The 14686-nt window shown below is 45.7% G+C and overlaps 1 protein-coding gene across 3 annotated transcripts in view; it reads right to left on the reverse strand.

The window, feature by feature from the left end:
• Positions 1-14686, reverse strand: part of efcab11 (EF-hand calcium binding domain 11) — a 137981-nt gene that overhangs the window by 122117 nt on the left and 1178 nt on the right. For all 3 annotated transcript variants that reach the window (XM_063045003.1, XM_063045010.1, XM_063045019.1), the window contains exons 2-3: positions 5633-5728; positions 1823-1871 (exon numbers count right to left, since the gene is read on the reverse strand). In XM_063045003.1, the coding sequence (XP_062901073.1) occupies positions 1823-1871; positions 5633-5728 (145 nt within the window). The remainder of the gene's footprint in view (positions 1-1822; positions 1872-5632; positions 5729-14686) is intronic.

Raw genomic sequence — 14686 nt, forward strand, 5'->3', positions numbered from 1 at the left:
ATCACTTGTTGCAGCCAGCCGCCTAGGAGAAGAAATGCTGGAGGCAGTGTGGGAGAGAGCAGAGGAATTCATACTGGGTTGGGAACTGGCACCTCCCATCAGTGCTGCCCTCCAGTGTTCCCTCAGTGGAAGACAAGCTGGATTGCGTTTGTCTGTGGCTGCACTGGCACGTGATGAGGAACTGCTGCATACCTGTTCTTGCAGAAACATGGCTCCAGGACAACATTTATGCTCCATCAATCTACAGGCATAACAATTAGGGACTTGGATCTATATTGTTTTTGTGACTGTATGTTTTTCTGCTATCATAACTGTATGTGCTGTGTGCTGTGAGTGACTGTTGGTTCTGTGTTTTGTACCTTGGTCTTGGAGGAACGCTGTTTTGTTTGGCTGTATTCATGTGTATGGTTAAATGACAATTAAACTTTAACTTGAACGTGGAGTGCTCACAGTACTGAAGGAGAGCTGCACTGCAGGGAGAGCTGACTTTCAGACAAGAGATTAAACTGTCCTCTCCTTTCAGATTCCTTCTTCTTCAGCCCTTTAACTCTTCAATCTATCACCTCCCAGCTTCTCACTTCATTGCCCCATCCACCTTCCCCTGGTTCATCCACCTGGTCTCACCTATCACCTCCCAGCTTGTACTCCTTCTCCTCTTCCTACTTTCATGTTCTGGTTTCTGCGCGCGCCCCCCCCCCACCCCCACTTTCCGTTCCAGTCCTGGTGAAGGGTTCAGCCCAACATATCAACTGTTTATTCTTCTATCTAGATGTTGCCTGGCCTGCTAAGTTCCTGCAGCTTTTTGTGTTGCCCTGGGTTTCCAACATCTGCAGAATCTCTGATGTTAAAGGGTAAACCAAGCCTTATTTATTTTGACTCATAATTCTTGATTCCTTCATCCAGTTCATTCAAACTAGATGGATTTTGGCCATTTTATCCCACATAATTACAACATAGAATATTAAAACACAGTACAGGCCCTTTGGTCCACAATGTGCCGATCTTTTAACCTACTCTCAGATCAACTTAACCCTTCCCTCTTCATTGCCTTCCATTTTTCTACCATCCAAGATATCTAAGAGTCTCTTAAATGTCCTTAATGCATCTGCCTCTACCTCCACCTTGGCTTTCACATACCCATCACTCTGTGTAAACATGCTACCTCTGCCATCTCCCTGTACTTACTGCCTAAGTAGGTGACCAATTAACCTTCGAGGTCATACGTCTTTGTAACGTGGGAGGAAACCGGAGCACTAGGAGGAAACCCACATAGTCACAGGGAGAATGTACAAACTGCTTAAAGACAGGGATGGAAATTGAACCCGGGTTGCTGGCATTATAATATATAACGCTAAGCCTTACGGTACCGATTGCCACTCATTCCTTTTATCAAAATTAACTTCATTCATAATAAAAAAGATCTTTACAAGCATAAACTTTGCAAGGCCTTTTCATTCTTACATTCAAGTTTAATTGTCATCCAACCATACACATGAATGCAACCAATGTATCTGATCCATAATGTATCTGCCTGTACCATCACCCCTGGCAGTGTGTTCTGTGTAGCCACCAACCTCTGTAAAAAAATACTAAACTCTGACATCCCCCCTAAACTTTTCTACAATCACTTTACAATTATGTCCCCTTTTCTGCCATGAGAAAAGGTCGCTGGCTGTCCACTCAATCTACGCCTCTTATCATCTTGGTACACCTCGATCAAGCCACCTCTCATCCATCTTTGCTCCAAAGAGGAAAGTCCAAAATGCTCACCTTTGCCCAATGTAATTCTTCCCTTTAAGCTGGAGTATTAAGTGGTACTGACCTGGTAATTGTTTCTCACGCACTGAAGCCAGCAGTATGTCTGTCTCCACCTGTAACAGGTAATAATAGGTTCATTGACGTCCTGCAATAATTCAAGGCAACAGCAGATGTGAGCCAGGACTGAAATAGAGCTCACAGATTTAAAGATTAGCTACATTTGTCACACTTACATCAAAACATACAGTGAAATGTGTCATTTACGTCGATGACCAACAGTCTGAGGATGTGCTGGGGGTGGCCTGCAAATGTCATCATGTTTCTGGTGCCAGCATAGCATGTCCACAACTCACTAACCCTCACCCTGTACATCTTGGAATGTGGGAAGAAACCGGAGCACCTGAAGGAAATCCAAATGTCATCCAAACTCCTTAAAGACAGTAACAAGAATGGAAGCCTGGTTGCTGGCACTATAAAGTGTTATGCTATCGGCTACAGTACCGTGCTGCCCGACCCTTCCTAATGACACCAGAAACAAACAGGAACAGAGCAGCCTGCCCCATTGGCACCTCACCTTAAACCTTCACTGCCTGCCACCATCACACAGTGGCTACTATGTGTACCATCTACAAAATGCACTGCAGACATTCACCTGGGTTACTCCATAACAAGTTGATGGGGTTACTATGTGTATGCTATGTTGCCTTCATTAGATCAAAAGATACAGGAGCAGAATCAGGTCATTCAGCCCATCGAGTATGGACTGCCATCCCATCACAGCTTATTTCTTATCTTTCTCAATCCCATTCTCCTACAACCTTTGAAGCCTTGATTAATCAAGAACTTATCAACCTCGACTTTAAATACACCCAATGACTTGGCCTTCCCGGCCTTCTGTGGCAATGAATTCCACAGATTCACAGTTCTGTGGCTAAAGAAATTCTTCCTCATCGCAGTTCTAAATGGACATCCCTCTATTCTGAGGCTGTGCCCTCTAGTCCCAGAGGAAACCACTATAGTAAACATTCTCCCCACATCCACTCTATGTAAACCTTTCAATATTTGATATGTTTCAATGAGATCCCCCTCATTCTACTAAACTCCAATGAGTACAGACACAGGGCCATCTTGTGAATCTGAATCATTCTTGTGAACCTCCTCTGGACATTCTCCAATGCCATCACATCTTTTCTTAGATAATGAACTCAAAACTGCTCACAATACTCCACGTGCAGTCTGACCAGTGCTGTATAAAGCCTCAGCATAACATCCTTGCTCTTACATTTTAGTCCACTCGAACTGAATGCTAACATGGCATTTGCCTTCCTCACCACCAACTCAACCTGCAAGTTAACTTTTAGGAAATCCTGCATGAGGACTGCCAGGTCCCTTTGCATCTCTGAGTTCTGAATACTCACCCCAGTTAGAAAATAGTCTAGGCCTTTATTCCTTCTGCCAAAATGCATGACGATACACTTCCTACACCAAATCTGTCTAAGTCCTTCTGCAGATTCCGTGCTTCCTCAGCATTACCTGCCCTACCACTTATTTTTGTATTGTCCACAAACCTGGCCACAATTCCATTAATTCCATCATCCAAATCACAGACATATAATGCAGGACAACACGTCACTAGCAGCCAACCATAAAAGGTCCCCTTTATTCCCACTCTTTGCCTCCTGCCAGTCAGCCAATCTTCTATTCATGCTAGTCTCTTTTCAGTCATACCATGTGCTCTTATCTTGTTAAGCAGTCTGTCAAAAGCCTTCTAAAAATCCAAGTAAACAACACCCACTGACTCTCCTTTGTCTATCCTGCATGTTATTTCCTCAAAGAATTGTAACAGAATTAATTAATTGGGGGACTGAATTCAAGAGCCACAAGGTAATGTTGCAGCTCTATAAAACCCTGCTTAAAATACACTTGGAATACAGTATCGGATTCAGTTCTGGCCAACTCATTATAGGAAAGATGTAGATTATTTATCACTATTGTTACTTTTTCTCTTTTTGTATTTGAACAGTTTGTCATCTTTTGCATGTTGGTTGTTTGTGTGTCCTGTTGGGTGTGGTCTTTCATTGATTCTATCATGTTTCTTGTATTTACTGTGAATGTCTGCAAGAAAATGAACCTCAGGGTTGTATATGGTGACATATGTACTTTGATAATAAATTTACTTTGAGCTTTGACTTAGAGTGTTCAACCATTTAACCATTGCCACTCAGGGAAAAAGTCTCTTTCTGTCCACTCGACTGATATGCTTCTTATCGTCTTGTACACCTCTACCGAGTAACCTCTTATCTTCCTTTGCTCCAAGGAGAAAAAACCCTAACTCACTCGACCTTTCTCTTAAGACATGCTCTCTAATGCAGGCAGCATCCTGGTAAATCTGCAGTGCACCTTCTTGCCTTGTACCCACTTCTCACAACTAGTTCTCAATGGCACAGAGAAAGCAGAACAGCCCTTCTCCAGACCCACATCAGCTCCCCCCCTTAGGATGGATGGTTCTGGCCCTCCCATCTGTGTGCACACAACTACTGCAAAATACACAGACAACTTTTATGATTCTGCTCCTTAGCAAAATATTTTACCTATATTTTCACTTTAAATATCGTCGTGACTATGAGGCAGTAAACAGAGTTGGTTTACCCAGTTAAATTCTACAGACAACTGAGCAATAAAGATAATGTGTTGTTTTTCCAGATTATGTCATTCAGGGTTAAACTGGAGACGCTGTTCTTTCTCAAGTACAGACGCTGGAGCTGTATCCAGCTGCCAGTCATAGAATGGTCATACAGCATGCAAACAGGCCAACCAAATTGCCTAGCTAAGCTAGTCCCATTTGACTGCGATTTGCCCATCTCTTTCTATACCCTTCCTTTCTACGTACCTTTCCAAATGTCTTTAAAATGTAATTACTGCCAGGAGTGGGTTATTAGGAGAGCTTGGGCAGGGAAGGCCCCGGTTGTAAGAACAGGATTCAATCCCCACTGCTGTCCGTACAGAGTTCATACGCTCTCCCTCTGACCTCGTGGGGTGTCCTCCAGTTGTTCCCGTTTCCTCCCACATTCCAAAAGATGTACAGGTGAGGGTCAGTAAGTTGTGGACATGCTACATTGGCACTGGAAGCACAGCGACACTTGTAGGCTTCCCCCAACATATCTCAAACTTGTGTTGGTCACTGACACAAACAACACATTTTACTGTATGTTTCAATGTACATGTGCAAATAAAGACAATTGTTCCTTGTAACGTAGGAGATTGTGGTTTGACCTTACAGAGATGTACAAAATCATGAGGATGGACACACAGGCTTTTTCCCCCAGGGAAGGGAAACCGAAAACCGGAGGGCATACAAAAGGCTTACGTTAAGGGACAACAGGGACTTAAGGAGCAGGTTCTTCACACAGAGTCTGGTGGGCATACGGAATGAGCTACCGGATGAAGATGCTGAGACAGGTACAGTAGCATTTAAGACATTTGGATGAGTACATGGATAGGAGGGTTTTAGAGGGATGTGGGCCAAATGCAGACAAACAGGACCAGCTGGATGGGCACCACATTCAGCACTGATGAGATGGGCCAAAGGGCCTTTTTCCCTGCTGTACTACTCTGTGACTAATCGTACCGACCCTCTGGCAACTCCTTTCATACACCCACCCACTGCCCAGAAAAAAGTTGCCCCCCAGGTCCCTATAAATCTTCTTACTTCCTTTCAAGACCTGATGAAGGGTCTTGGCCCGAAGCATCCACTGTTTATTTTTTCCCATAGATGCTGCCTGACCTGCTGAATTCCTCCAGCGTTTTGCATAGGTGCAGTGAAATGTAATGTTTTACCACCAGCTTAATATCAACTGTAAAATGCAACACTTACCTTTGAAGGTTTGTATCCAAACATCATCACCACAGCAACCTTAAGGTCCTCCCTGGTCAGAAAGCCCTTCTGTCCTGAATCGCATTCTCGGAAAACCTGCAGAAAGCAAAGTGATTTTCACCGGGAGAAAATGGCTGCTTCCTTGTATTTCCTGCAACGTTTCAGCTAACTTTTGAAGATTCATTTAGAACAAGGATGAACCCAGTTTCTAGCGGTTAGTGTAAACACTTTACAGAGGCAGCGAGCAAAGTTCAATTCCGCTACAGTCTGTAAAGACTTTGTGCATTCTCCCTGTAACCACGCGGGTGTGTTTCCTCCAGGTGCTCTGGTTTCCTTCCGTGTTCCAAAAAAGTACGGTTAGAGTTAGTAAGTTGTTGGCACTGGAAGCACGGTGACTCTTGTGGTCTGCCCCCAGCACACCCTCGTACTGTGTTGGCCACTGATGCAAAATGTTGCATTTCACTGTATATATCAATGTACATGTGACAAATAACGCTAATCCTTTTTTTTTTCTTTTTAATCTCAATTTTACAGAAGCATAGCCACTTATGCATGCATGACCTGTATGGAAAGCATGTGAAGCAAAAGATTTTTCACTGTATCTTGGTACATGACAATTTGGCACTTCAGTGCCTACTCGCCCAACCTGTCCAAGTACTTCTGTAGACTGCCTGCTACTGCAACACTACCTGCTCCTCTGACGACCTTGGTTTTGTCTGCAAACAAGGCCATCATGCTACCAGTTCCTTCAACCAGAATTCTAACGTACATGAGCCAACACTGACCCCTCCAGAACATTAAAGATAAAGATGAACTCTATTTGCCAAATGTATGTCAATGGTCAACACAGCCCGAGGATGTGCTGTAGGTGTCACCATGATTCCAGTGCCTGCATAACACGTCCACAACTTATTAACCCTAAGCCGTACGTCTTCAGAATGTGGGAGGAAACCAGAGCACTCAGAGGAAACCCATGCAGCCAGAGGGAGAATGGACAAGCTCTTTACAGAGTTGAACCCTGATCGGCGATCACCATTGTGCTAACCACCACTCTAACGTGCTGCCCACCCACATCAGAAACATCAGTAGACACTGGCAGCCATCCTGAAAAGGACCCCTTTATCCTCACTCTGACCCACCAGAGTTCAGAACAGGGGTTCCCAACCTGGCGTCCATGGAACCTTGCTTAATAATTGTTGATGGCATAAAAAATGTTGGGAACCTGTGGTTTAGAAGAATGAGGATGGATTTCATTGGAAACCTATCAGATATTAAAAAGCCTAAAAAGAGTGGATGTTGAGAGGATGTTTCCAATAGTGGGGGACTCTAGGACTGCAGAGCACAGCCTCAGAATACAAGGATCTCCCTTAAGAACAGAGATGAAGAGGAATTTCCTTGGCCAGAGAGTGGTAAATCTGTGGAATTCATTGTTACAGACGGCAATTGAGGTCTAGTTGTTGGGTATATTCAAAGTGGAGGTTGATAGGTTCTTGATTAGTGAGAGTGTCGATGTTTATGGTGAGAAGGCAGGAGAATGGAATGGGGAGAGTTAATAAATCAGGCATGATTGAATGGTGGAACAGAGTTGATAGGTCAAATGGCCTAATTCTGTTTTATGGTGTTACTGTGTACAACTTTGTATTGGTGAGATAGGAGAGATATGGTTAAACTGGTGAGAGTACAAGAAAGCTTTAAGGATGAGGGAACTCATGGCATTATGGCAAGAGCTGGCTGGTTATAGGTAGATCTGGGTGACCAACACAGTACACCTCAGGGCTCTGAGCTTAGTCTCCATGCTCTGCTCTTTCGATAACCACAACTGTGTGGTTAAGCATTCCCAACACCATCTACAGAATTCACCAAGGGCGCCACTGTTATTGCCACAGTCTCAGATGGTGACGAGGCAGTACACTGGAATAAGATAGATCAACTGGTTCAGTAGTATCGTGACAACAACCTTCCACTCAGTGCCAACAAGACCAAGGAATTGATTGTAGACTTTAGGAAGGGCCAGTAGTGGAAACAGTATCAGATTCTCCAGAAGATCCATCTTGGGCCCAGCACTGAGATGCAACTATGAAGCATCTCCATTTTTTTAAAAGTAGGAGATTCAGCATGTTATTGAAGAGACTGAACCTCCTCCTACATTGGAAAGCAATCCAATTGATTACATCGTGAGCTGATATGGAAACTCCACTGCAGAGGAATGCCAGAGATGACCGAGTGATGTGCACACAGCCAGTTCCATCACTGTGCAGCTCTCTCCACCACTGAGGGCATCCGTGAAGAAGCAATGTCTCAGGAAGATGACATCTATGATCAGAGGCCCCCAGCATCCAAACCACACCCACTTCTTGTTACTGCTATCATGCAGAATTAGGTTTATTATCACAAATATATGCCGTGAAATTTGTTGTTTGGTAGCAGCAGTCCTGTGCAATACAAAAAATACTGTAAGTTACAAAGAGAAATATATTAAAAACGTAAATAAGTAGTGCAAGAGGAGAGCAAACAGTGAGGTCGAGTTCACGGTCTATTCAGAAATCTGATGGCGGAGGGGAAGATGGCTGTCCCTAAAATGTTTAGTGTGTGTCTTCAGGCTCTTGTATCTCCTCCCTAGTGGTACCAATGAGAGGAGGGTATGTCCTGGGTGATGGGGGTCCTAAACGATGGATGCCACCTTCTTGAGGCATCCCCTGTTGAAGATGCCCTTGATGGTGGGCAGGTGAGAGCCCATGCTGGAGGTGGCTGAGTTTACAACCTGCGGCAGCTTTTATCGACCCCGTGCTGTGGCATCTCCTTACTGGGCGGTGACGCGACCAGTCAGAATGCTCTCCACAGTACATCTGTAGGAACTTGGTAACATACCACATCTCCACAAACTCCTCACAAACACAAGAAAACCCAATGAAGTATAGCTGCTGGCGTGCCTTCTTCGTAACTGCATCAACACGTTGCGTCCAGGTCGGATCCTGAACACCCACAAGTTCAACAGCAGTTTCTTCACCACTGCCATCAAGTGGAAACGATCCACAAAGAACAGTGTAGTGTAGCACAGAACAGTTCCTTTGGCCCATGATGCAGTGCTGAACTAGTTAAACTAATCTCGTCTGCCATATCCCTCCATTCCCTGAACATTCATGTGCCCTTCCTAGAGCCTCTTAAATACCTATCATCTGCAAATACCATCCCTGGCAGTGTATTCCAGGCACCCACCAGTGTTTAAAAACTTACCCCACATCTGTGAAGTTGCCTCCTCTCACCTTGAACGCATTCCTTCTAATTTTGGACATTGTAATCCTGGGGAAATGAAATCAGCTGTCTACTTTGTCCATGTCTGTTGTAACTTTATATAGTCTCCCCTTAGCCTTTGCCACTTGCGAGAAACCAACCTAAATTTATCCAACCAAGAAAGAATACCAGCCCTGCTCCAGACTATTTCTTGCATTAGTGTTGATCTTATTTTGTGGCTTATTTTTGAGCACATGTAAATTACATATAATTTATGTTAATTTATGTTTGCAATTTACTGCGCTGCTGCTGAGAAACTCTGTCGCCGTATTCAGAATCAGAACCAGATTTATTATCACTGAAACAGGTTGTGAAATTTGGTGTTTTGCGGTAGCAGTACAGTGCAATATATCACATCGGGGGGCTAGAACCCATAATACAACTGGCAGAGTTTGCAACCCTCTGCAGCAGCCCGTCCATTCCCGACGCGATGAAACCAGTTCGAACGCTCTCCACGGTCCATCTGTAGACATTCGCTAGAGTCTTTAGTGACATACCAAATCTCCTCAAACTCTTGGTGCCAGCAAACGATTCCTTGGGCAACATCTTCCAGGGAGCAAATCCTTTAAATTATTTCAGTTTTTCTACGCCTTCTCCTTGTTTTTTTTTTGGTGTGTGTGTTATGGAAACTGTTGGTGCCTGCGATGTACAGCTTGGATCTCGATAGAAGGATCCAGTGTCGGGAAAGCTGCCTCGTGGAGATCAGAGGCGAGAACCCGATAAGGACCCGTGGAAAAACACATGCTGACCAGTGGAAAAAAAAACAAAGATTGGGTCATGAACGACTCCAGCCGGAAGCAGCGAGGAAGATTGAAGTATTGAGATGAAGGTGTTCGGACCCGGTCAGCAAGTGCTCTCGACAGAGGCTGCGTCCTAGGTCCGCCGCCAGGTCAGCGACGCTTGAAGACTATCAGCAATCGCTCCCAACAGAGGCCAGAGGGTCAGCAATCACTCCCAGAGGGCCAGAAATCACTCCCAGAGGGTCAGCAATCACTCCCAGAGGGCCAGCAATCACTCCCAGAGGGTCAGCAATCGCTCCCAACAGAGGCCAGAGGGTCAGCAATCACTCCCAGAGGGCCAGAAATCACTCCCAGAGGGTCAGCAATCACTCCCAGAGGGCCAGCAATCACTCCCAGAGGGTCAGCAATCGCTCCCAACAGAGGCCAGAGGGTCAGCAATCACTCCCAGAGGGCCAGAAATCACTCCCAGAGGGTCAGCAATCACTCCCAGAGGGCCAGCAATCACTCCCAGAGGGTCAGCAATCGCTCCCAACAGAGGCCAGAGGGTCAGCAATCGCTCCAGAGGGCCAGCAATCACTCCCAGAGGGTCAGCAGTCGCTCCCAACAGAGGCCAGAGGGTCAGCAATCGCTCCAGAGGGCCAGCAATCACTCCCAGAGGGTCAGCAATCACTCCCAGAGGGCCAGCAATCACTCCCAGAGGGCCAGCAATCACTCCCAGAGGGTCAGCAATCGCTCCCAACAGAGGCCAGAGGGTCAGCAATCACTCCCAGAGGGCCAGAAATCACTCCCAGAGGGCCAGCAATCACTCCCAGAGGGTCAGCAATCACTCCCAGAGGGCCAGCAATCACTCCCAGAGGGTCAGCAATCACTCCCAGAGGGCCAGCAATCACTCCCAGAGGGTCAGCAATCGCTCCCAACAGAGGCCAGAGGGTCAGCAATCGCTCCAGAGGGCCAGCAATCACTCCCAGAGGGTCAGCAGTCGCTCCCAACAGAGGCCAGAGGGTCAGCAATCGCTCCAGAGGGCCAGCAATCACTCCCAGAGGGTCAGCAATCACTCCCAGAGGCCAGAGGGTCAGCAATCACTCCCAGAGGGCCAGAAATCACTCCCAGAGGGTCAGCAATCACTCCCAGAGGGCCAGCAATCACTCCCAGAGGGTCAGCAGTCGCTCCCAACAGAGGCCAGAGAGTCAGCAATCACTCCCAGAGGGCCAGCAATCACTCCCAGAGGGTCAGCAGTCGCTCCCAGAGGGTCAGCAGTCGCTCCCAACAGAGGCCAGAGAGTTAGCAATCACTCCCAGAGGGCCAGAAATCACTCCCAGAGGGTCAGCAATCACTCCCAGAGGGCCAGAGGGTCAGCAATCGCTCCAGAGGGTCAGCAATCGCTCCAGAGGACCAGTGGGTCAGCAATTACTCACAGAGGGCCAGAGGGTCAGTAGTCGCTCCAGAGGGTCAGCAATCGCTCCAGAGGGCCAGAGGGTCAGCAATTACTCACAGAGGGCCAGAGGGTCAGCAGTCGCTCCCAGAGGGTCAGCAGTCGCTCCAGAGGGTCAGCAATCGCTCCAGAGGACCAGTGGGTCAGCAATTACTCACAGAGGGCCAGAGGGTCAGTAGTCGCTCCCAGAGGGTCAGCAATCACTCCCAGAGGGCCAGAGGGTCAGCAGTCACTCCCAGAGGGTCAGCAATCACTCCCAGTGGGTCAGCAATTACTCACAGAGGGCCAGAGGGTCAGTGGGTCAGCAGTCGCTCCCAATGAAGGCCGTCGTTCGGACCAGGCGTGAGTTCTGAGCGACAGAAGGACTGTTCAATGTTATGAGATTTATGTGACTGGACTGTGCTTTATATCAGTCTCCTTCAGTTTTACTTGGTATTTTCTTTCTTGTGGCTGACTGGCGGGTGGGTGATTGTTACAGTTGCTGTTCTTTTTCTGCGAGGAGAGGTCAGGGATTGTTATTGATTTTTTTCTGCAGGGAGAAGGTGGGGGGGGGTTCTGGGGTCTGAGAGTTTTGTTTCTTTTACTTTCTCATGCGTACTTCTTGGCTATCTGGAGAAGACGAATATCAGAGGTGTATTGTATATGCATACTTTGACAATAAGATGAATCTTGCACTTTGAAATATAGAAAATGGCGTACCTTATTTGTAGTTGCATCAATATATTGGGCCCAGAATAGATCTTCAGAGAAGTTGACACACAGGTTCCCTTATCTATGAATTCAGAAGATCACAAGACAAAGGAGCAGAAGTAGGCCATTCGGCCCATCGAGTCTGCTCCGCAGCTCCCCCATGAGCTAAACTATTCACCCATCTAGTTCCAATTTCCAGCTTTTTCCCCATATCCCTTGATACCCTGACTAATTAGATACCTGTCAATCTCCTCCTAAAACACCCTCAATGATCGGGCCTCCACAGCTGTATGTGGAAACGAATTCCACAAATCCATGACCCTCTGGCTAAAAAAATTTCTCCTCATCTCTGTTTTAACTGGGTACCCTCTAATTCTAAGACTATGGCCTCTTGTCCTGGACTCACCCACCAAGGGAAACAACCTTTCCACATCTACTCTGTCCAACCCTTTCAACATTCGAAACATTTCTGAGATCCCCTCTCATTCTTCTATAGTCTAATGAATACAATCCAAGAGCCGACAAACGCTCCTCATATGTTAGCCCCTGCATTCCAGGAATCATCCTCGTAAATCTTCTCTGAACTCTCTCCAACATCAGTACATCCTTTCTAAGATAGGGGGCCCAAAACTGCACACAGTATTCCAAATGAGGTCTCACTAATGCCCCATAGAGCCTCATCAACACCTCCTTACTCTTATACACTATTCCTCTTGAAATGAATGCCAACATAGCATTCGCTTTCCTTACCGCCAATCCAACTTGGTGGTTAACCTTTAGGATATCCTGCACGAGGACCCCCAAGTCCCTTTGCACTTCCGATTTTTGAATTTTCTCCCCATCTAAATAATAATCTGCCGGATTATTTCTTCTTCCAAAATGTACAAGCGTACATTTGTCAACGTTGTATCTCATCTGCCATTTCTTTGCCCACTCTCCTAAACTAAGTCTCTCTGCAACCTTTCCATTTCTTCAACATTTCCTGCTCCTCCACCTATCTCGGTGTCATCCACAAATTTAGCCACAAAACCATTTAATCCATAATCCAAATCATCGATATACATCATAAAAAGAAGCGGCCCCAACACCGACCCCTGCGGAACACCACTAGTAACTGGCAACCAATCAGAATAGGATCCCTTCATTCCCACCCTTTGCTTTCTGCCTATCAGCCAATGCTCCACCCATTTCAATATCTTTCCTATAATTCCATGAGCTCTCACCTTATTAAGCAGCCTCATATGCGGCACCTTATCGAAGGCCTTTTGAAAATCCAAATACACAACATCCACAGCCTCTCCCTTGTCAATCTTATTCGAGATTACCTCAAAAAATTCCAATAGGTTGGTGAGGCAGGATCTTCCCTTCATGAAACCATACTGGCTTCGGCCTATCTTGTCATGCACCTGGAGGTATTTCATAACCTCGCCCTTGAGGATTGACTCCAATATCTTTCCAACTACTGATGTCAGACTAATAGGTCTGTAATTTTCTTTTTGCTGCCTCCTTCCTTTCTTAAATAGCGGAACTACATTTGCGACCTTCCAGTCCTACGGAACCATGCCAGAGTCTATTGATTCCTGGAAGATCATTTCCAATGCTTCCACAATCTCCAAAGCCACCTCCTTCAGAACCCTTGGGTGCACCTCATCCGGACCGGGAGACTTATCTATTCTTAGTCCACTTAGCTTCCCAAGCACTTTCTTTCTAGTAATCTTGACTGTACCTAATTCTATTCCCTGATACCTCTGGCTATCAGGTATATTGCTCATGTCTTCCACTGTGAAGACTGATGCAAAATACTCATTCAGTTCCTCCGCCATCTCTTTGTTATCCATTATAATTACTCCAGCATCATTTTCAATCGTCCCATATCTACCCTTGTCACTCTTTTACTCTTCATATATTTAAAAAAACTCTTAGTATCCTTTCTTATGTTGATCACCAACTTCCTTTCATAATTCATCTTTTCTTTCCTAATGACTTTCTTAGTTTCCTCTGTAAGTTTTTAAAAGTCTTCCAGTCCTCATTTTTCCCACTAATTTTTGCTTCCTTGTACGCCGTTTCTTTTGCTTTTATTTTTGCCTTAACCTCTCTCGTTAGCCACATTTGTGCCATTTTTCCATTCATGATTTTCTTTTTTCTTGGAATATATTTTTCCTGCATTTTCCTTATTTCTTGTGGGTATTTCATCCAATTCTGCTCTGCCATCCCTCCATTTAGCTTACTTTTCCAATCGACTTGGGCCAGTTCCTCTCTCATACCACTGTAATTTCCCCTGTTCCACTGAAATATCGATACACCTGATACCAGCTTCTCCTTTTCAAATTTGAAACTGAACTCAATCATATTATGATCACTACTTCCAAGGGGTTCCTTTACCTCCAGCTCCCTAATCGCCTCAGGTTCGTTACACAGCACCCAACCCAAAACAGCCGGTCCCCTGGTGGGCTTCTGGACAAGCTGCTCCAAAAAGCCATCCTGTAGGCATTCTCCAAACTCCCTCTCCTGAGATCCATTACTTTCCTGACTTTCCCAATCCACTTTCATATTAAAATCCCCCATAATTATCTCGACATTTTCCTTCTGACACGCTTTTTCTATTTCAAGCTGCAACTTGTAGTCCACATCCCGGTTGCTGTTTGGAGGCCTGTTATTAGTGTCTTTTTACCCTTGCCATTTCTTAATTCTACCCATAAGGATTCTACCTCTTCTGATCCTATGTCCCTTCTTTCTATTGATTTGATATAGTTGCTTACCATCAGGGCCACACCACCCCCTTTACCTACCTTCCTATCCTTCCTGTACACTGTGTATCCTGGGATATTCAGCTCCCAATCACATCCATCATTTAGCCATGACTCGGTGATGGCCACAATGTCATATCTTTTAACCTGCAGT

Source organism: Mobula hypostoma, chromosome 1 (genome assembly GCF_963921235.1).
Source record: "Mobula hypostoma chromosome 1, sMobHyp1.1, whole genome shotgun sequence".
Lineage (NCBI taxonomy): Eukaryota > Metazoa > Chordata > Chondrichthyes > Myliobatiformes > Myliobatidae > Mobula > Mobula hypostoma.